Source organism: Schistocerca piceifrons, chromosome 6 (assembly GCF_021461385.2).
Source record: "Schistocerca piceifrons isolate TAMUIC-IGC-003096 chromosome 6, iqSchPice1.1, whole genome shotgun sequence".
Classification (NCBI taxonomy): Eukaryota; Metazoa; Arthropoda; class Insecta; order Orthoptera; family Acrididae; genus Schistocerca; species Schistocerca piceifrons.
In genome coordinates, this window is record NC_060143.1 from 254941049 (window position 1) to 254963959 (window position 22911).

The window sequence follows — 22911 nt, forward strand, 5'->3', positions numbered from 1 at the left end:
TCCCCCATTGAGCATGTTTGGGACTGGATGAAGCGTCGTCTCACGCGGTCTGCACGTCCAGCACGAACGCTGGTCCAACTGAGGCGCCAGGTGGAAATGGCATGGCAAGCCGTTCCACAGGACTACATCCAGCATCTCTACGATCGTCTCCATGGGAGAATAGCAGCCTGCATTGCTGCGAAAGGTGGATATACACTGTACTAGTGCTGACATTGTGCATGCTCTGTCGCCTGTGTCTATGTGCCTGTGGTTCTGTCAGTGTGATCATGTGATGTATCTGACCCCAGGAATGTGGCAATAAAGTTTCCCCTTCCTGGGACAATGAATTCACGGTGTTCTTATTTCAATTTCCAGGAGTGTATTATGGTTTTTTTTTTTTTTTTTTTAGGAAGTAAGTTTGAACTAAAATTCACTATTGAATATTAAATGTTTTGTTTCATTTTTCTGTATTATCACTTCATCATCATCATCATCATCATCATGTGACAGTATGAATATTTGTTCATTCTGGATCATTCTAAGTTGTTTTGGGGGTTGAAATATCACACATTTCAACTGAATTATTTTGTCACCAAATGCCTATGTTAAAACAAGCTTCTAATCATGTGACAGCAGTCAAGGTGATTTCCAGGTGGTTACTTGCAACTAACTTGTCCTACACCCTAGAACAGTATTCACAGTGGGGCTGCATTGTGTCTGGTGCAATAGATCACAGAACAGTAAACAAAAAAACTTTCAAATAAGCTTGTCGATTCTCTCAATTTCTGGATGTGCTATCTACTAATATTACAAATTTAAATAACTGAAGTAATTAACACCCAACAGAGATGTTTCTGGTATGACAAGACAAAAACCTCGTATAAAACTAACCAATTCTGTGAAGCTATTTGGAACCATACCACTACACTGTAGGCAGTTTTCCACACTGTTGGTGTAAAATTAGTTATTTCAGTCTGCCTTTTAAGCCAATTTCTTATTTGGCAGTTACAGCCTTGCACTTTGTGTGTTTCAACATGTTTAAGTAGACTGCAAGCTGTTAGTTTAATATGGACCACAGTAACCTTCATTACCTACAACTGGGTCACATCACCTGACAACTATTTGATAAAGCACTTCTAACACAGGCCTTGCACTACATCTCAACTCATTGCCGTCACCTCTGTACTACTGAAAAAACTTAATCACATCCACAGTAACATGATTCTTTCAGAATTTAATGTGGAGTACATGAGAATAATTAAGTAGCACCCTTACTACAACTTTCCTGAACTGAGCAGGGATATTCCACTGCACGGATATCAGCAGTCAGTCAATTTGTTATCCTTGTGAAGGAAACTTTATTATTGTTTTTTCTTTTTTCCTTCAGGAAATATTCACTTATCAGTGAGCACTTTGATGTTCAAATTGGCTACAATGATCCTGTGATATGACCATCCGTGGACACCAAACACACATTGAATGATATTCTTATTAGTCTCTGCATATGGCAATTACCTAGTCTTTAAAATGCCACTCAAATGAACATTGGTTTTCAAGTTACACGCTGACTTTTAAAGTTTCCTCACAGATTGTCAGAACAGATCTTTCAGCATCAGGATTCTGGCAATACTGTGCAGCTTTGCAGTGCTTAACTCACGTGGTAGGTGTAGCACTAGCCTCAGTGCCTTGTTGTATTGTCTGCAATGTCTCCAGCAAAATATTGGCGACCTTGCTCCACACTACAGTGGCATAAACCAAACACTGGCCTGTTTAGGGCAAAGTACAATGTAATGCCGCAGTCATCATGGGCTTACACATGGGGTAGAACAAGTCCATTCTTTCTAGTGCTCTACTCCTCATCCACCTGACGTGCACCTTCCAAGTTAGGCATCAGTCCAAGGTGATACTGAGTCATTGGCTGGTGAGTAACACAGTCTGACTCTTGGCCACGTTAAATTTAAGCTGCAATTTGGTGGCCCAAGCTCCCACTTCATTGCAGGTATCATCTCACCAGTTGCATGTTCACGCTTCAAGTAAAAATTGTGGTAGCATCTGCACAGAGTGCCAGTTGGACCCTTGGTGCCTTTGGGACATCTGCTGTGGAAACGGAGTAGAGGAGAGAGCTGTGGACAGACCCCTGTGGTATTCCCACTTTGATGTAGACTCCCCATCATCAACATGCATGTGGAAGGTGCAACGATCAAGTATGATCAGAACAGACACACATGTGACACTGCTACTCCATGCATCAGAAGTTTGTACATGAGGCTGTCATGTCACATGCTGCTGAAGGCTCTGGAGAAGTCCAGCAGTACTGCCTCAAGGTACATATGCCACTCCAGTGCTCCCATTCGCGCCCCACATGACGCTGGAGTTGACGCTGTGTTGAGTGGCCTCTTCATCAGCCAACCTGCTCATCACTGAGCATGCCTTCATCCCCGACATGGCGCTGCAGTTGCTTGGTGTAGAGTCTCTCAAACACTTTGGAGACTGCAGGATGCAGACTGATGGGCCGGTAGTTCTGCACCAGCCTATGGTCTTTGCTAGCCTTATGAATGGTTACCACCTCCTCATGTTTCTATGCAGATGGGTAGTTGTAGGTCCTAATGATGGAGTTGAAAGATCTTTGTCAACTACTTTACCACTTGTGGCAGCAGCTGCCTCAGTATGTTGTCACGCTACTACTCCCTGCTGTCCTGAGTTGGAGGTGTGGTAGTTGGTACTGCATTTGTTGTTCTGTGATGTCTTCTATGACATCTGCTTCATTCCTGTTGTTCATGAACACCAGTAGCCTGTCCTCTACTAGGCAGATGTGTTCTTCGTCAACAACAGGGCTACACACATGGTCATGACAACATCGTATGCAACCACTTTGATGATTGCCGTGTCCAAGACGACATGGAGGCTGTGATGTGGGTAGTGCCTTGGGTCATATGGACCCAGCACCATTGTGTCATTCCAGATGCTTGGCGCTGAATTCGCTGCCAATAAATAGGTTTCTATACACAGGCAGCAATGTGTTTAAGTCCCTGGCTTGCAGGAGATGTTTCAGCTGATGGTATATTGTAATACAGATCTCTTGGCCCGCTAAGATGCAGATGGTGACAGCGGTTGCTTCCAGAGGAGACAACTGTACTGGATGCTGGCACAACGATGTTTGCACTTCTGTCGCTATTTCACTGCCTACCATTTCTCTGTCTATGCGACAACAGAAGTTTGGTGTCCGCACATTGATTCCATGTTTGACTAAGGTTTCGGTGGTGAAGCTGTGTGTGTTCCACATTCAAACAGTGAGGCTCATGAGTGGTGTATTAGCCATGTCTAGGTGTTGCGGATGCTAGTGTGGTATTGACCCGGGTGGCTGCCTGCACTGCAGCAATGATCAGCTGCAGAATCTGCACGACGAGCTGTTGGAACTCTTAGCATCGTCCTGAGCTCTGCAGCTTTGGTTGTCACAGCTGGTTTCTCCTGGCGAGGTGCCATCTGCTAGTCTATCAGCAGTTTGTGGAGTGGCAGCATTGTGTGGTGGTCACTAAACCCTCACTTCCAAGCCTTTGGCCTGTCCTGGCTGGGCTGGCTGCTCCATCTGTGGTCCACTCCCAATTGTGTCTGCCACGGCAAACATATGCTCCATTTGATGTCCATGCCCTGGACGTTTGTGGGGGCAACTGGGCATTCATGGCCTGGCCTAGCTGGTGTTTGTCTCATTGCTGTTGCTGCACTGTAGCTCCTTCCCTGCTGTACTGGCTTGGATGGGGCTAGTCATCTCTAGTTTGCGGCTGCATGCTTGAGGGCAATGCAGTCCTGGTAGTTCGCCTTTTACTTCTCCTGGCAGTTGCAGCATTGTGGTAGGTCTGTCTTCAGTATCCAGTATAGAGGTACACAGTATATGGGTACACAGTACACGGGTTATCACCTCAGCTGGGTTTACTACCAGCTGACAGGCTCAACCATATACTACACACAGTGTGGGGGCATCTGGCAGTACCAAATGTGGTCAAGGCCTTGGCAATTTAAGCACTGCACTGGGTCTCCTCTCCTGCAAATATTTTCTGTGTAAATCCAACACTACCCACTGGCTCCACCTAGTTAAGTCTTCCTGTTTCCCATGCTGTTAGCCAGTTTAAAACACAAAAAGTGGTGTATCACGAGTTGTCCCTGGATGACATGTGCAATGGAGCACGAATGTTGTAGGCCATTTCTACCAGGGTCCATGCTAAAACAAAGCTTCCGGAAGACTATCTTCAGTGTCTTCACTGGCTCTAAGTAGTAGTTGATGTAGTGCCAGCCCTCCTTTTCCACAAGGTCCATGATCTCTTCGTAGTCTTCGATCAAGTATGTCACAACTTCGTATAGATAGCATCCTGTCATGAGAGTTGTGAAGTTATCCTTCCCAAGCAACTTCATCTTCTGCTCTAAAATTCTGAAGGCATCTGTCCACTGGATGATGACTGGTGGTGGCATCATCACGTAATGTTGATTATCCGTGGTCCCCTCACCTTCTACGGTAAGGTTGGTGAATTGGTTGACGGTACTGACGTATACTGCGACAAGTGTTAAAACCCTGGCAGTGTGCTTGCATTTCAGCTTCACGAAGTCATCTTTGTCAGGCATATGTGGGGCCCTCGTCCCTTTCCTTGACGCCTTTTGTTTGTGGAGTTTGGGACCTCTGCCGGCAGTGCCTGTGGCAGTGTGCTTTGTGCTGTCACTGGTCACGTTTACATCAGCTGGGCACTTTCAAGACCTTGCTCCAGCTCCATCATCTCAGTTGCTGATTTTGCCCCTGTGTGAGGCCTAGCAGTAGAACAAGGCCTCCCTCTGCCTCTCCTCTGTTGGCAATACTCATCACAGGCAGTGTGCTCCACGACGGTGTGCTGTCCTTGGCAGCCCTAGGCTGGAGGACAGTCATTGTTTTGGGCAATGCTGAAACTTTGTCCGTTGCACTGCTTTTAGTGGTAAGGTGGGAGGCCTCAAAAATTACAACTATAAACATTTTCACTGCTATAATGATGCGCCTTGACATCTGTAAGAAGGAACAATTCTGTTTTCTCATTAAATCTGTAATATGTATTCTAGATTAAATGCCTTGACTTCAGGTAATTCTCGTCCTTGGACTCTAGTTACGATATTACTGTTTTTCACTTGACACAATTCTTGTCAGAGTGGAAGTCTGAAATGAGGTCATTGCATCCCACGACATGTTTAGTAATCAAAGAACAGGATGTTCTGATACGGTAATTTCACTGTGATGGATGCTGACATACATGCTCCAAATTACCCCCAAAATCAGAACTACCTAACAGATTTCAGTCCTTAAAATGAGTAATAAAATTATTAAATAACATAATTTTTCTTTAATTATGCTCTATTTGTCTGTTTGCCATGATGAACTCATTCCACACTCTTTGGTCAGTATGAGGTAATCGATATATAGTGGAGAATTAACAAAAAAATGTTTGAAGGTACTGATATTAAAGCACGCCAATGTATCCACTTTTAAAGCTTTGGGGCACAGCAACCAGTGTAGAGAACCATGTACAATAGAGGAACAAGTTATCAGATTTCTGACTTCTCACAACATAAATGCAGGAAGCTATCAAATTTAAACCGATATGCTAGAAACCTGACACACAGCACCACTTACCTGAACAATGAACGTCTTCCCACCCCAGCCTGGTGTTGTGCCAATCATGCTCATGTAGTTCGCCTCCATTATGAAGTTTTCCAGACCGTGAAAAACTCCTCTCCCAGTAGCAGAAATTCTTCCGTGAATTCCTCCTTGATTTATTGGCTTTCCAGTAACACAAGCATGAGCATTGATATCCAAGTGACCTGCAATAATGAAGTCATTTTACTATTCTTTTTAAATGTAGTTCACAGCCAATTTTCATCAATAATTTTGCCTATATTGCTTGGGAAGTTTTTCTGCTAATGTCTATCTTTTGAGCCTGGACAATTGCAATACAGTTTAACAACCATTACCCATCAGTTTCCAAGAATATATATAAGTGTCCAGAGAAAATTTGTTTGTAACATTGCAATTTGGAATGAGGTCATATTGAGATTGTTTGCTGCATGTACTGCCATCTGTCATTACAGTTAGAAGTATATTCCTGTTATACTTGAAGGCATAACATATTTTCATTAAAGTTAGAAAAACAGTGTTTTCTTATAATTTGTTTTGGAATTATTGTAGAGAGGTAATTTAGAAACTACTACAGCAGTACTTAAAACATAATGGTGACATGAGAATAACGTCTATAAAGCTACAACACATCATCTGTGATTGAAATACAACAGATTTAAGATATTGCAAGTGATACAGCTAATTACAATTTACAATTTTAAAAACAGAAACGAAAGTTAGAGTTTAGTGCCGTATCAACATTGGCATCCTGTGAGGCAGAGTGTATGAGGATGTGAGCTGTAAAGTTAATTCAAGAACGAGTCCAGCAGTTGCTTGAAGTGAATTATAATTAAGAGTACGAAACTATTCCCATAGTGTGAAACTGAAGTTACCGATAGTTTTGGCATACGTATCTGCAATCCAAGACATCTCTCGTTCTCCTGTACCCATGTCTGGAGCAGGCACATCAACACCAGGCCCTGAAATACAGGTAATTTAATTACATATACCCGTAAGAGTTTAACAACAATGTCATATAACAGATTTAGAAACTCCTATAAATCAAACTTAAGGTTGCAAGTGCCTTGTAAAACAATGTGTTTGTCTGCATGGTCTTTTAATATATTTCTCAAAAACAACAGCAGCACAAAATATTCAAGACAAAAATACAAATATTAGACAAAATTACAGATATGAGAAATTTTTCCAGAGTTAGTTAATTACGAACATACCAATGAACCCTTTCTTTGCCAGCTCGAGAGTGAATCTTCTTGTAATTTTTTCTAGTTCATGTTCACTGTACTTCTGAGGATTCAGTTTCAGCCCTGCCTTCCCACCACCAAATGGAACGTCCACACAGGCACATTTGAATGTCATCAGAGCCGACAAGGCCTTTACTTCATCTCGCGTAACATCCTCTGAGTACCTAATACCTGTAACGAACAAACAAAAACTATGAAATCATTGTTACGTTAAAAGAGCTGTTGCTATAATCGCTATGGAGTGTATTAACACTATCAACCTGTGAGCTTCAAACATTTTCGGAATGAATAGTTTCTGAAATATTGCTCAGGAGTTCAAAGAAACTGCCACAGACCTCGCTATGGAAAGAGAAACAATGTGTGACAACAAAAAGTCTTACAAATCTGAAAATTGTTTCCAAGTACATAAACAAAATATCCTAGATGCACTGCAACAGTTGGTAACTGCGTCAAGTTAAATTGTATCTTAAAACAGATCTTAAAAATTTATCAACTAAAGACTCACATTCTGACATGTACAAACTGATTTAGGTATCTTTTTGCTGAAACTTTGATACCATTAATGAATTAAGTAACTGTTTAGAGCAGGAAGAAACCGAAAATGCATGATTGGCTGCATCCAGCTGAACAGACATGTAAAAACAAAGCATGTCTGTCTGAAGATCCCGAAGCAAACAGTTGGTATGTATTGTGGTTACAAAATAAAGTTAATGCCATAAGATAAATAGCTTTATATTGTTTTGCACTTATATTGTAAATCTTTCACATGCTTCATCTTATGATCAGCCATGAATGGCTAGAAACTAGGACTGGAATTAGTCAAATATATTGCACTGACTAGTGCAGTTGTGTTCTCTACTAAGGACCATGTCTCATGTTTTCTAATGCCCAGGAGACCATCATAAAAAGCAATGAGTTAAATGCAATTATTGTCTTTGAATAAGAGTGTCATTTATGCCCATCTAACTGTGTATTTCTTTCAGTTACCTATCTGTACTAAAATTTAGTAGTTCTTTCTAAGTATGGTCCAAGTTTCATCAAGCTTTGTTACTTGGCAAGTGACAACCTGCTGAAGTTTCACACACCAGCACATTTGAACAACTCAAGCATAAGACCCAATGAACGCAGAATAGGCATGGTACAAACATGCAGCGGAGTCATGGGAGGGACGTGGCTCTATTTTGAGTCACACATGTGTTAATGTTGTGACACGTCCCTTCGTCATCTGCACCATGCTCATTTTCAACCACAGGTGCCGCTCCAAAGCAACACATGGCAGAGGTGTCCAAGTAGCATGCTGCTGTTTTCATCGTCTCATCAAATACAGTGCCACATCATTTGATGGATTCTGGGACTACCATCTGAGGTTGCTTTTAAGTTTCAGGCCTAACTGAAAGCATGGAACAAATTTATCTGGTAAAATAAATTGTCATCGGAAAAACCCTACTTCAGTGCATGTCTAAGTGAAGCAGCTAAACCATAACTGGGAGCACTGTGCAAACATAATGTTCTACATATGAGTGTTTAGTGAATGTAATAGCCATTCTGAAACTAAATAGGAGAGGATTTTAGGAAGTATGTGGAAAGACATTCTTCAATATGTGAGGGTTACCCAGAAAGTAATGCACCACAGTTTTTTTCCTTCAGCAATTCTTTACTGAACATAAAGAGAATTATACACATGAAAGAATGGTGTTTTATCTATACACCCTATTTTTCCACGTAATCTCCAACCTGTTCTATGGCCTTCCTCCAGTGCGAAACAAGGAGGTGTATGCCCTGTCGGTACCAATCCTTGTCCTGACTGTGGGGCCAGTGCTTCACTGTGTGAATAACCTCATCATCCTCAAAATGCCTTCCACAAATGGCATCCTTTAATGGCAAATGACATCCTCAGCTCGCTGCAACATGTCAGGTGTGACAGCCGTGGATGGTCTCCCCGATCTCTGTAAATCGTGGAGCTCCACCGAACCGCCTTTTGATGACCTCACCCTCCATGCCCAGCGACTAACTGTACTTCTGTCGACAGCAAATGCTTCATAGACTTTGCACAAGCGTTTGTGAATATTCCCCGTAGTTTCTTTCTCTGCAGTGAGAAATTCAATGATGGCACATTGCTTGTAATGTACATCACCTACAGACGCCATTCTCAAACTGTCCTGCAGCTACTCTGTCAGAAGTGACGCAAACTTGGTGCGCTCACTCTGAGACTTCAAATAATACATATATAACGTTTCGCATTTGTAGCACTGTTTTTGGCTGAGAAAAAATACTGTGCATTACTTTCTGGGCAACCCTCGTATATCTGAGAAGTCATTGAGGTTTTAATTAAATATTTGTTAGATTTCCCATTATGACATTGTGGCACTTAACTTGAGGATGTCCCATCACAGATCAGAGTAATATTCTGTTTATGTAAATACCTTAAACGGTTAGAGATTTTGTACAATTGCAATGCAACCGTGTATTAATAGTTGATGTTAACATATCAAATGCACATTGTGCTAATTTTTGTCCTCTTTTAAAACTTGCTGCTGCATGTTCTCAGCTCATTAATAAACAGATTCCACATACTGATTTTATTACATCTGCATCAAGAGGGACACATCGTCTGTCACAAAACAGAAAGGAAACATACACCTGGTAATAGTCATCATTATAGTAAACTGAGGTGTTTGTTGCGGAGCTTGTCGCTGATCAGTGCTATGAAATGCTCGTCTATGAATGGGGAGTCCATATTGATCTATCTCCATGATCACAAACATACTATTTTAAGCCACAAATGCTAACAACACACCTAAAAAAATTGATGTATTTCGCTAAGTCATATCGAACGTACATCACTTTCGTGTCTTTATCGTCCAAACCACCAATACAGTTTAACATCGTCCACTATGTGTATAAACGGTTTGATATTTCATCTCATTGGCAGCAGTTCGTTGACTTTCTCCAAATGATGTCATTCACTTTGTGTAACACCATACACAACATCTTTCAGACACAATGTATGTATTCTGAAAACGGTAGGAATACAGATTTAATATGCTAATTTTCTCCTCCCTTTCCAAGAAGCATCCAGTATCTTCTACGCTGCTGAATATCTACAAGTTCCAAAATATGGAATGCATCGCACTGTGGGTCTGGTATGGACGGCATGATTGCCATTGTACTGCAGCACAACCGTCTCACGTGTCCTGGCATGCCATTCCAATGTGCTCCCAACTCCTGTCCGCTCCCCTTCACTTCTGTGTGCATTGCACCTTTCGGCCCCTTTTGTACTTGTCCGGCAGTTGCCTAAACGGCATACCGGTTGTGCATGGCATGATATGGTCTATCCCTTTATTTTCTTCCTTCTCACTGTGTCAGTATAGCCCTAGCGAAATGTAATGTGAACAAAAGCTAGCATGGGTTTCAGTTTACCGTTGCTTAGAAAGGAGGAAAAGAATGCTGCGGATTCATCTGATTTGGGAAAGAAAGAATGCGGGCCTTTCACGGTCTGTTTCAAGAGCTCAGTTGCGATCCTGAGATGTTCTTCCAGGACGGTCGAATAAGAATACCGCCGTTCATTGGACCACAATGGGCGACTGAAGGATTCGTTACAGCTGAAGAACACGTTCTTCAGAGAATCTATTCAACCTATCCAAATGCAGCCTGTCGCCACCAGGTAAGTGAAATGAAAATACTGTTTCAGTATATGACAAGGTCTTCATACTTTGTACTTGGCATATCATAATTCACTGGTAACCAACAACTGCGGAACAGAGAGATGTAGAAATATACCATTCAAAAGTTTCAAAAGTAATTTGTCCTATTATTTATATTTAATATTGAAACAAACGTCTAATTTTACAAACCTCTTTGAACGGGGGAACCAAAATTTTTCTGTAGAAGCTGTAAACGGCTGTGCTGTTTTGCATAATTTTGTGCACGACAGAGACGAGTTTGAAACAGAAGACGTAGTATCGTTAATTTGACTTAAGCAAATGCAGGCAGCTCGACAGGTGTGTGGCGGATTTAAACAAATGTGAGGAACATGATGGGTTACTTATTGATTTTAACTGGTTCTGTGAGTTGGTAGTTATCTAAAATTAATTTTTTGAAAGGTTGTTGCTACTTCACTCAGCTGACCACACTTTTGTAAATAGCACAATAAAATATCATTTAGTATATTAACAACTTACTAAAGGTACGGATATTATTCCTTGTTCATTTTTCGAAATGATCCATTCAGTTCGTTGAATATATCGATCCACATATTCTCTTGCATGAATACTTTCCTCGTAACTGTCTAGTTTTGTCCCACAAAACTTGCGTTCGTGCACCACGGAAATTAATAGCTCAATATCTATTTCCCGAGCCATGAGAATAAGGTACGAAAACAAAAAGAAATAAAATAACCTTAGAACCAGTTAACTAATGTACACACTATTATTGCCTCGAAGAGTGCCGCGCCGTATTTGAGGGATGTGAAGGCGCCAATGTCTACAAATGCCCAGTTAACAGCGAATCAGTCGTCCAGTGCAGTGGGGTGTCCGCTAGCTCCACGGCTGCCTTGTGGAAGCCTGCACATTGCTGTCCCTACTACGGCCGTATACACGGTACCGTATAGACGGCTGCCGGACAAGTGTCAAACGGGCTTGCCGGGCTGGTGACACTTCCGTCACCTGTTATCTCACGCGACAAGAGTTCCGCCTACCAAGCGCGCTCGTTCGATAACTGCTGCTGGCTGGGCCAACACGTGTGCTTCCGAAGCGAACAAGGCGCCAGGTCCTGCCGGAATTCCGCTGAGATTTACACCGAAGGCGCTGTGGAATTGGCTCCTTTCCTAGCTCATAATTACTGAGAATCTCTTGCGCATCGCAAAGGCCCCTGTGACTAGAAAAGCGCGAATGTCATCCCTATTTTGCAAAATAGTGTAAAAGATCGGATGCACACAATTACAGACCAATATCAGTTGCTGGACCACAAACTATATTAGGAGGTCAAACAACAAGAAGGGAAACAAGCTTTTCTCGAAGGAGATCAGCGCCGATCTCTTCAAACACATCTTGGAAACAACATATGTAGGTGAATAGATAGTTTCCGTCTTCCTAAATTTCCGAAAGGCTTTCAGCACTGTACCACATCTTTGACTACATACGACTATAGGAAGAATCTTCGCAAATACTGCGTGGTTATATTTAAACTGACGGTGTTCAGAGGTCTGCAGTGCGGGCTGTATACTTCGCAGGACGCTGAAAGTTCGTAGAAATGCTCATTAATTGGTGCCCTCACGGAGCATGCTGAAAACAACAGTTCCACTTTCTGCCAGGTGAAAATATGACGATCGAAGCAGTCAGAAGGTGACGGGCGTGCAGGAAAAGGAAGAACGATCAAACACATGATGGACGGTGGTTCTAACAGATTTACTCCATATCGTCACAAGCTAAAACATGTGTTCAACACGGTCTCCCGACTCAACATGCTACATCCGTAACGTACCATGATCGACAGTCGCTCGCAGCACATCCAGTGTAATCAGAGCGGTATGTCGTCGTATGTTATCCTCCAGATCTGGAAGAAACCGGATACATCTCTGGCAGACACGGTCTCTCATATCCCCACAACCAGAAATCACATGGATTTAGGTCGGGGGGATTTGGAACGCCAGACATCTTGATATTGCCTTGAGATGATGCAGTCGTTACCGAAGGTTTCTAGAAGCAAATCTTTCACCTGGCAAGCGACGTGTGGTGTTGCGAAAAAATGTTGGGGTAGGCGAAGTTGCATTCTCGAAAACCTGCAATCACGTGTTGCAGGTGTCACTGTTCACCTAACAGACCCCCGAGGTATCATCTTGTGGAAGACAAACTGACCGAGAACGGAGGAGCTTGTGAAACCACACCACAGAGTCACATAAGCTGAGTGCAGTGAATGTTCCTGCGCAACATGTGACAGTTCTGAGCAATTACAACATCGTGCACAGTAAAATGTGCCTCGTTCATTAATCCTTTCGTGAGCCGTGGGAAACATGCTTCCCACTACAATGAACTTGCGCCTAGTCCCGTGGGATTCACAGTTCTCACCTCTGTACGGTGTTACCACCTAGTGAACAGTATAGGGTACTACTACCAATCTGAAGTTCCCGCCGTTTTTGCTGTACCTTCGCGCAGAGGCATTGTATAGCTGAGTGTTGCTCTGTAGAGGAGCCTTTCAGTGCTGTTTGATTGACATTTTGTGATTTTTTTGCCCAAAGCTATAGTATAAGGTAAATACTTTTGGTTCAAATTTATGAAGGAGCACGTAAAATTTGAACGAAGAGAATTCCAGTTTGAAACAAAAGGAGCCATTTCTGCAGTAAAATGGATGGATAACCATCCAGTCACTTTCCTGTCCTCCATTCATGACCCATGAGAAACAGCCACAGTGAAAAGGAAAAACAAGGATGGTACTAGTACAGAGATTTCTTGTCCTGAAGTTGTGGCAGAATACAACAAAATAATGGGAGGTGTCGACAAGTTTGATCAATTACGAGAAAGGTATGCTATTGGCAGACGTTCTATAAAATGATTGCACAGAATATTTTATTTCCTGGTGGATTTTGCTGCAGTGAACAGTTTTATCCTGTGGAAAATTAGTAAAAGAGAAAGTGGACAGCATGATCAGCTCACATACAGGATCCATCTAGCCAGACAATTGATCGCTGGCTTCTCATCCCAAAAAGGCGTGGACAAAAACCTGTCTTTCTGGCAAAAAGAGGTGAAGTACCTGAAGATTTTCGTCATGTGGCTGTAGGGTAGCATCAACCCATTTTAGGAGAAACCTACTGGACGTGCCGTCATTGTAGTACCAAAAGCTGTGGAAAAGAGCACTCGCTGTGTTTGTACATATTGCCAAATATCACTTTGCATAAACCCATGTTTCAGAAAATTTCATGGCAAGTAATTGTGAACAATCATTGTAACAAGAGAAGTAAATTTATAAAATAAATATGACATATATTGAAAAAGTTGGTTTTGTCATTTAACTCCAAAGAAGGGCAGTGGTAAGAATACGTCCCACCTTGTTGTCTGACCTCACTTTCACAGTTGGAGCAAATTTGATATTCTGTATGATAAATATACATATCTGTTAACTACTATCTGATAACTACTATCTGATCTCCATTCATTTAAAAAACTGCTCAATAATTTTGCCCTCGAAAGGGTTAAAAGAATGTTCACCCGTTTCCACGTGTGCCAAAAAAGGGCAAAGTCACGATGTTTCAGCCTATCTTGGGGCTTCATTTGGTGCACATTCTGAATCTTGCAGGGGTACCAGTCTAAAATGCGCTGTAAAACCTTATGAACTGTTTACCAGGGGCGCGAGAATTCCTGTGGCATAGCTGGAGCACTGGCTGCAGGATTTGAGTCGTGTGCTCCACGGTCGGCTATTGCCGCGGCAACATAGGGACGGGCCGCCTCCCTTTCCCTTCTGCACTATCTAATCGACTTGTATCTTCAAATTTCGTGATCACATTCTTTAGCCCATTTATTGACATGGGGCCTCTTCGCAACGGTTTCGTCAGGGGTATTTCCCGCAATGGAGTGCTGCTATTGCTGCCATTCTGATAAAACAACTTCGCTAGTAGTGCACGATCTTTCTTCTCAATAGCCGTTGTGTTTCGTACGGAAAACTTTGACCTCTTAACCCCTTACACCGAAAGTCACTTCACAAAATGAATCAACACGCGTCGCCAAGCGACAAACAGCGTACTGACGTCAAAACAGGAAACATTACACATTCTGACTGCTTGCAGTGCCGTATTTCACCTAGTGAAAGGAATCAGAACTTGTTTTTTCAGCATACTCCGCGAGCGCACCGATTAATTAACATAACTACGATATTTCAGCGTCCTTCGATGCACAGTCCACACTGCAGCACTCTGAACACGATTAGTTTAATTATAACCACGCGGTATGTGATTAGCACGATGAACAGTTGACTTAAAAACATTATTGCCTTGGATGAACTTTCCACTTAGTGCATGGGACGACAACTGTCTTTAAATGTGGAGAATGTACTGTAATACCCTCAACGAAGAAAGAACCCTATAGTATCCTATTATAATAGTTGTCGAAAACTTGATCGCATCACACCCTGTAAGTATATATCGAGAATACTAAGAAGCAATATAAAATGCCATTATCACGCAAAATCAGTACTAGGGAGGGCGAATTGACGACCGGAAACCGTTTGAAAGAGTTCTGGTTAAGTACAGTGCATATGTAAAGAAAACTGCGTACAAGATGCTAGTGCAACGAATTCTAGAGTGTTTGGAGTCCTTATCGAATAGGCACGACAGACATCCCACGGATTAATAGGCGCTCGCTAGTATCGCAACGGTTTGGTATAGCCATACTAAAGTGTAAAGGAGAAGCTCATGAAACGAATTTCAATCCTTAAGGGGGGGGGGGGGGGGGGGGGGAATCTCATGTAACTCCCTGAAAATGTTCATTTTCTATTTATTATTTTATTTATTAGTAGAACTCATGTACAGTAAGTTCTCAAGGTTTCTGTGATGAATCCCATCCGAAGTACCTGAAAAATAAATGAATGACGTGACCTTCGTGCCACGCCCACATTTTTTGAAGCAACACTTCAATACTAGCTCGGTGAACAAAGACTCTGTGGATTGCTTTCTAACAAACTTGCACGGGATACATCTAGAAGGCTATGATATACACTCTTTGGTTTTGTAGATCATTTGTGACACTGTTCCCTCTATCTTAGAAACAATAACATACCAGCTGCATTGAAATAATGCCCTAAAACCACATTTTGATCTGCTACAGTCGTCAGAGTTGCAGCTTATGATGCAGTTCTTGTATTTAATGATGATAACATAGGACGGATAAAGATAGAGAGAGAATGAGCTTTAAGGTAGGAAACATCACTCAAGACACCTCTCTGGAGCTAAAAAGTCAGTTTAAGACCTGATAAAGAAAAGGTACTAAACAAGAAGGGATCCTCTGTAGAGGCGACATAAAAAAGGATGGGTTGAATTTTACATTGCATTTCCTGGAAATTATGCTTTTTAAAGTCGATGTACTTTATTCTCAGTATCTACGATGGCTAAAATTACGAAATTTTTTACACTAATTTGTACAAGCCCAATAAACGTTGTTTCTAGCGTAAACTTTTGAATTCCTGAGTGTAGGCTGAGATATGGAGCAAAGTGCTTGATTTTGCATGAATTTTATATTATATTTACAGAATTATAATTACAATATTGTTAAAATTCTCCTACTCGATATAGTCAAAAAACCTCATGAGAGAAGCTTACTATATGCTACGAGATCAAAAAGAAAATTTTACAAAAATCTCAAATAGTTCGAGAAAAGGGAACATTTTTTGAAAATAAAACTTTTAAAATTCCATAAAATAAAGTTATATATGTATATAAGGAACTTAACATTGAATGTTGTAAAGCATGGTACAAAATTTCATTGGTGTGTCTTCAGAAATTGTGGGTTTGGTACATCTTAAATAGCGTTTTTCAAGAGCGCCTGCTTTAACAGAAAAATGATAGTTCCCGCAGAAGCATACTGGATAAATATAGAGAACTTCTATTCGAAGAAGAAAAAGGATATGCTACAGTTACGCTACCGCCATCCTCTACGATGTTGCCTTGACGATAATTAAAATAGAGATATTAGGGTGCGCATACAAGCAGACAGACAATGCGCGAGTGGAATAGAACACACAACTGATAACGCTGGTATGATGTAACCTCCGGCATCGCTATACAGCGGCTCGCTGAGTGCAGCCAGCTACAGCGGCCGACGCGCGCGCCACACTCCGCGGACTTGCGACAATGTTGGCTTCGCTTGCCTTCCTGTCCTTATCAGCAGCGGCGGCAGGAACCGTTACTAGAGTTGCTAACTGCTACGCGCTAAAGGCGTTGCCACGTCCCGGAAATGAATGTTTTAAGCTGAAGATATATAAGTTTCGGCGAGATACACTTCCGCCAGTGGGGAACGACCGAGCGCCAAAGAAAACCACAAGATCGTCATCTGGACGTATCAGCTGAGATTTATCGCAATGGAAAATCGCTCTTCTAGCATCTTACTGCTTCCATGCCGCTCGGGAAACCAGATTTTGTTTCCCAAGCTTTTTAACTACACTCGTCTCCTGCTTAACGTCAACGTGTGACTCAGTTTACGATAACAGCATACAAAACATCGCAGTCATCGTTTAATAAGAATGGTATGTTATGTCCGCTATGGAACCTCCTGTAGGTAGCTCTTTAAACAGTTCGAGTAAATTTACTTTGAGGCAATTGTCAGTTAATCATAACGAAGTTTGTAGTCAAATACCAATCATGGTTTGAAGCTTCAATGTGTTCGTGCCATTACTGTGCGTAGTTTCACCAATCAACCTCTTTGATGTACATGAACTAATTAATTAAATAATTAATTCATCGATCAATATGAAGCTGTGCAATTTCTCAGGACTAAACAGCATTCTGGAATCCTAGCGAATGAAATCGTGCAACTTCAAGACGGTCTTTGGTGAGGCGGCTGGTCTCTTTCAGCAAGGTACTTCCCTGTATAAGCGACCAGAGCTGGTCGAATTAAACGATCAAGTCCTCTGAACTATTCCCTTGGTCTCCTCATTCCACCTATTCCGATCCAGTTTAAAACATGCGCGCTTACCGCGATAGCTGACAGATGTACAGACAGAATAGCTAGAAATATCCCTTCAGTTATATAACTCCCAGAAACTGCGGTTACTCTATATACTGAGAAGTGGTAACGATGAGGCTCGACCATGTATATAGGCCAGTCACGAACTATAGGCGAGCTAGATATGCGCGCCCACCACGCCGAATTTCGGGAGGCGCCAAACTGCCGGAAGGGGGGGGGGGGGTCAGGAGGGAGAAATCTATATAAAATCTATATCTACATGGATACTCTGCAAATGACATTTAAGTGCCTCGCAAAGGGTTCATCAAACCACCTTCACAATTCTCTATTATTCCCCTCTCGTATAGCGCGCGGAAAGAGAGAGCACTGATTGCCCTTATTTTATGGTAGTGGTCGTTTCTCCCTATGTGTGTTTGTTTCAACAAAATATTTTCGCATTCCGAGGAGAAAGTTGGTGATTGGAATTTCGTGAGAATATTCCGTCATAACGAAAATTATGTCCAGCCCAAATCCTGTATCGTTTCAGTGACACTCTCCCCCTACCGAGCGAGGTGGTGCAGTGGTTAGCACATTGGACTCGCATTCGGGAGGACGACGGTTCAATCCCGCATCCGGCCATCATGATTTAGGTTTTCCGTGATTTCCCTAAATCGCTCCAGGCAAATGCCAGCATGGTTCCTTTAAAAGGGCACGGCCGACTTCCTTCCTCGTCCTTCCCTAATCCGATTAGACCGATGACCTCGCTGTTTGGTCTCTTCCCCCAAACAATCCAATACAACACTCTCCCCCACATTTCGCGATAATACAAAACGTGCTGCCCTTCTTTGAACTTTCTCGATGTACTCCGTCAGTCCTATCTGGTAAGGATCCCACACCACGCAGCAATACTCTATAAGAGGACGGATTGCCAAGCGTAGTGCAGGCAGTCTCCTTAGTAGATGTTACATTTTCAAGTGTCCTGCCAATAAAACGCAATCTTTGATTAGCCTTCCCCACAATATTTTCAGTGTTTTCCTTCCAATTTAAGTTAATCGTTATTGTAATTCGTAGGTATTTAGTTGAATTTACGGCCTTTATATATGACTGATTTATCGTGTAGCCGAAGTTAAAGGAATTCCTTTTAGCACTACTCATATGGATGAGTGATAACTAACCAACCTCTCACTTTTCGTTATTTAGGGTCAAACTGCCACTTTTCCCACCATTCAGATATTTTTCTAAATCGTTTTTCGATTTGTTTTTATCTTCTAATGACTTTATTAGTTGATAATTGATAGCGTTATCTGCAAACAACCTAAGGCGGCTGCTCAGATTGTCTCCCAAATCGTTTATATAGACAAGGAACAGCAAATGGGGTATAAGACTACCTCGGCGAACGTCAGAAATCGCTTGTGTTTTACCCTATGACTTTCCGTCAATTACTACAAACTGCGACCTCTCTGACAGGGTATCACGAATCCAGCCACATAACAGACGATATTCCATAAGCACGCAATTTCACTACAAGCCGCTTGTGTGGTACAGTGTCCAAAGCCATACGGAAATACGGAATCGATCTGAAATCCCATGTCAATAGCACTCAACACTTCACGTGAATAAAGAGCTTCCTCACTTGAGAAGCGATTACACGTAGAGCAGCCACGGAGTCCATACAAAGAGATACACAACACTGTAACGGAAGCACATACCTCGCAATAAACGCGAATCCATGTGAGACAATTGCGAATTTGTGGTTATGAGCCACCACTGACTTCAGTACGAAATGGTGTTCTTGCTACAACTGATTTATTTTTAATGTAAATTTCTCCATTAATAATCAATCTAACTGGGCCCAAATTCACCCAATGCCCAAGGTTGAGAGATACGGTAGATGGATGACGAGGCACCACCATCATATTTAGTCGTCCAGGATCAACAAATATATCTAGCAGGGGTTGTACTTTAACACCTGACCTCTATCCTCCGGATGTGTATTTATGTGGTCAATTCAATAGTGATGTGAATATTATTCCCCTTGATATAGTTGAAATGGAGTGGCGAATTTTACAGTCTTGTCATATTGTACGAGATGATCCAGGGTGTTTGAAAGAATTCGTACGTCACCAAAGAGGAGGGCAGTAGTGGAGCCAAAGGCGAGAGCGACATGTGGAACCTTGAGCGGTTACGAGTGTACAGTACAATGTAACAACGTACTGAAGCAGGATTATATTTCTTGTCAAAGTAGCCCATGGTGAAATTGGAGCCCAATTTGTAACGGACTTAAATGTCTGCATATGAAATTCATTTGCAGTAACTAGGAGAATATTTCCCAGTTAAGTCAGAGGCGGTTCGTAACCATAAATTTACAATTCTCACCTGCACACCCATATGTACTGGACTGGTTTTGCACCTACGAATGTATTTATTTGTTCACTTATTTATTTACCTGCGAACCCAGCAGTGCTTCGCAATTGCTAAGTATGTATGCTAGTTGGGTGTAAATCGGTTGGAATCATTAGTAGACAGGGGATGAGGGAGAAGTTTCCAGCTGCTAAATCTGTCAGGACAGTAGCTTTAATGACAGTATGTCGCATGGATTTAATCTACGAAGAGGCAGGATTACAAAGCTAGCCGTGAACACAGCTTTCGTCTTTCCTCTTAAAAATGACTCCGACAAGGAAAACAAAAACGCACGTTTTCACAGCACAGCTTAGCATGTTCTTTCTCGTAGCAGGTTTAAGAGAAAGTGTTAACATATCTTCTTTTCCAGTCATTTGGTCGAGAAGGGTTTCACACAATCGATTCTTTCCTTTTCCGTGAGCCAAATGAAACAAAACAACTTCAGCGTTCACTAGCGGCAACAATGCTCCTGCACGATGGTGAATTTGTCCTTGAATTTGTAAACATGAAGACAAATTACTGATTTACGAGCCCTGGTGGAACTACGAATCGTTGAAGTTAGTTTGTGTTATGTGTGTGCGTATGTGATGTGAGATGCAGTCGAAAAAGAATCTTAAAAGTTGGGTTCGAAACGTCGTTCTTCGATCATATTCGCCCCCAATGATGTCATTTGGAAGGAACTGTTGTACTTTTGCATGTTCGGCAAGAAACGAATCAGTCGAAGTTCTTGGCCAGAAAGCAATGATGCTGGTGGTGGTGGTGGTGGTGGCGGCGGTTTGTCCTTTCCCTTCACACAACATAATGCTAGCGGTTCGTGTCGAAACCTCAAAGTATTAAACAAAGCTGACAAATAGCTTTCACTATTCCCAAGTCGACTAATAAATCCGTGACAATCGACTGTTGGAACGTATCTGAACGCCAAATGGTCAATTCGAATGTTCATGTTTGGTCGCCTGTGTTGTCGACGTCCCAAATGTCTGTAAGGTACATTACATAGGTAGAATTGTGGACAGTTGGGAATGTGAGTCTCACGGGAAGCGCGCAAGGGGTAAGTCCCTGCAGTCGCGCTATTCATCTGTCCCCTCGGTGGCTCAGATGGATAGAGCGTCTGCCATGTAAGCAGGAGATCCTGGGTTCGAGTCCCGGTCGGGGCACACATTTTCAGCTGTCCACATCGAGGTATTACAACAACACCTGTCGGCAGCTGAGGGTTGCAGTTAGTCATTAATTCCAAATTATTTTGTTCCTAAGCTCCAGTTGAGCAGATCTAACTCTACTACCCGCGCGGAGTCGTAATGGATCACGCTTGAGAATTCTTATTCTATTTGCTGTCTACGGTCTTTGTCAGTCTCACTGACTCTACGATCACGTAGTTAGCTCACATTGCACTTACGGCAAGTGATATTTGGACTCCTCACTGGTGGCAATTTTTTTTCCCCAAAATGTCTACGAACTGAAATCAACTGAACGTTCGGAACACACCAAATTACCGAAGAGGTGACATCAATTCAATCTTCGCAACACAACAAAGATACGGTCGCCACCCGTAACAAACTGAAATATCGCTTTCATTTTTTTTCTGAAAATATCAATATTCAAGCGTCAAACTTTTTTTATGAAAAAACCTGACAGCGTAACTGTCATACCAACCGTCACATTTCTTTCATTCAGATTTTCGTACATAACATCCAAATTTCCGAGTTTTCCGGTGGACTTCCCAAAAATTTTCTTTCATACAAACCTCGTACTGAGAATTGCGAACACACACACACACACACACACACACACACACACACACACACACACACAAACACACAAACACACAAATCAGCCAACCAAATCGGTCAAGCCGTTACGGAGTGATGTCTTTCATACATGCGACAATTTTTTTTTTGTTTTTTTTTTTTGTTTTACAGATTTATCGAAAGACAATACATATAGAAAGATTACAAAACTACCACACGTACAGGACATGTTGACACAGTATGAGCAACCGCCTGTCGTTCCGCACCACTGTCATAAGATGATGATGAAGCTTGCCTCACATGTGTTATGTGCGTGCTTATCTTCCACGGCCCGTTCAGAGTAGTCGAAATTGCCCGAGGCTGGTCAAATCCAGTGGGTTTCTCCCGAATGCAGGGCAATTGCAGGCGTTGTGCAGGACAGTTTTGTTGCCAGAGCGTTTCCCGTCACCGATGGCATTGAATTCAATATCTTTGAGACTCCCGGCTGTGGTAAGAATGGGATGTCTTTGTCTTAATCTTTTTCGCTCTGCTCAATACTGAAAGGTCGGAGTTGTCAGCAATCTTCTGGTATTCACACAGTAACGCGCTTTTCCGTCTGATACCAGGATGTGAAAAGCGGCTCAGGATATGTAATCAGTGTGCGCGAACAGGTCGTATGGGCCCACTAACAAAACGCACGACTTTGTTAAATTTTACGTGTGGAGCATTAAGCCAGAGCGACGTACAGTACTCTTGCTATCGAATATACCAATCCGAGTGCCCATAATTAGAGTGTCACACATTTCAAGGAGAATGTTGTTTCTGCGTATGAGCTTAGCAGAAGTTCGTGTCAAGTGCTCCTTAAGAGAAGTGTCCAACCTAACGTGATCCCGAGGTATTTTTGATGCGTGTTTTGAAGTTTGTTCCCTTCGAAATAGACATCAAGGGCTCTGTGTGTCAAACTATTGGACTGATGAAAACTTTCAACTTCTGTTTTATCTGAGTTTGCAACCAAATATTGGCTTAACATGTCTAGATCAGAAGTTAGGATTTCTTCAGTTGTTTCAAAGGTTTAGTGTTGGGTAGCTATTGCCCAACAGTCCAGACTACGAAACTTCCTGAACTGTGTTAGAGGAATATGAACAGAAGATGAGCTCTGGCGAATCCCTGTGGTAAGCCATCACTCAATACTTTTGTACAGTTAGTGTCTTTTCCTGTCGTTATAGTAAATGTTCTTCCAGCCAGTATCTTGTCAATTAGGTTTGCTCTCTGTC

The 22911-nt window shown here is 42.2% G+C and overlaps 1 protein-coding gene and 1 non-coding gene across 2 annotated transcripts in view; one reads left to right on the forward strand and one right to left on the reverse strand.

Annotated features, from left to right (window-relative positions):
* LOC124802744 (glutamate dehydrogenase, mitochondrial) overlaps positions 1–22911 on the reverse strand; it is a 187173-nt gene that overhangs the window by 40065 nt on the left and 124197 nt on the right. Inside the window, exons 2-4 of the mRNA XM_047263727.1 lie at positions 6838–7038; positions 6499–6585; positions 5624–5811 (exon numbers count right to left, since the gene is read on the reverse strand). Coding sequence (XP_047119683.1) covers positions 5624–5811; positions 6499–6585; positions 6838–7038 — 476 coding nt within the window. The remainder of the gene's footprint in view (positions 1–5623; positions 5812–6498; positions 6586–6837; positions 7039–22911) is intronic.
* Trnat-ugu lies at positions 20994–21067 on the forward strand. The gene has a single exon. It is a non-coding gene; the product is annotated as a tRNA-Thr (tRNA).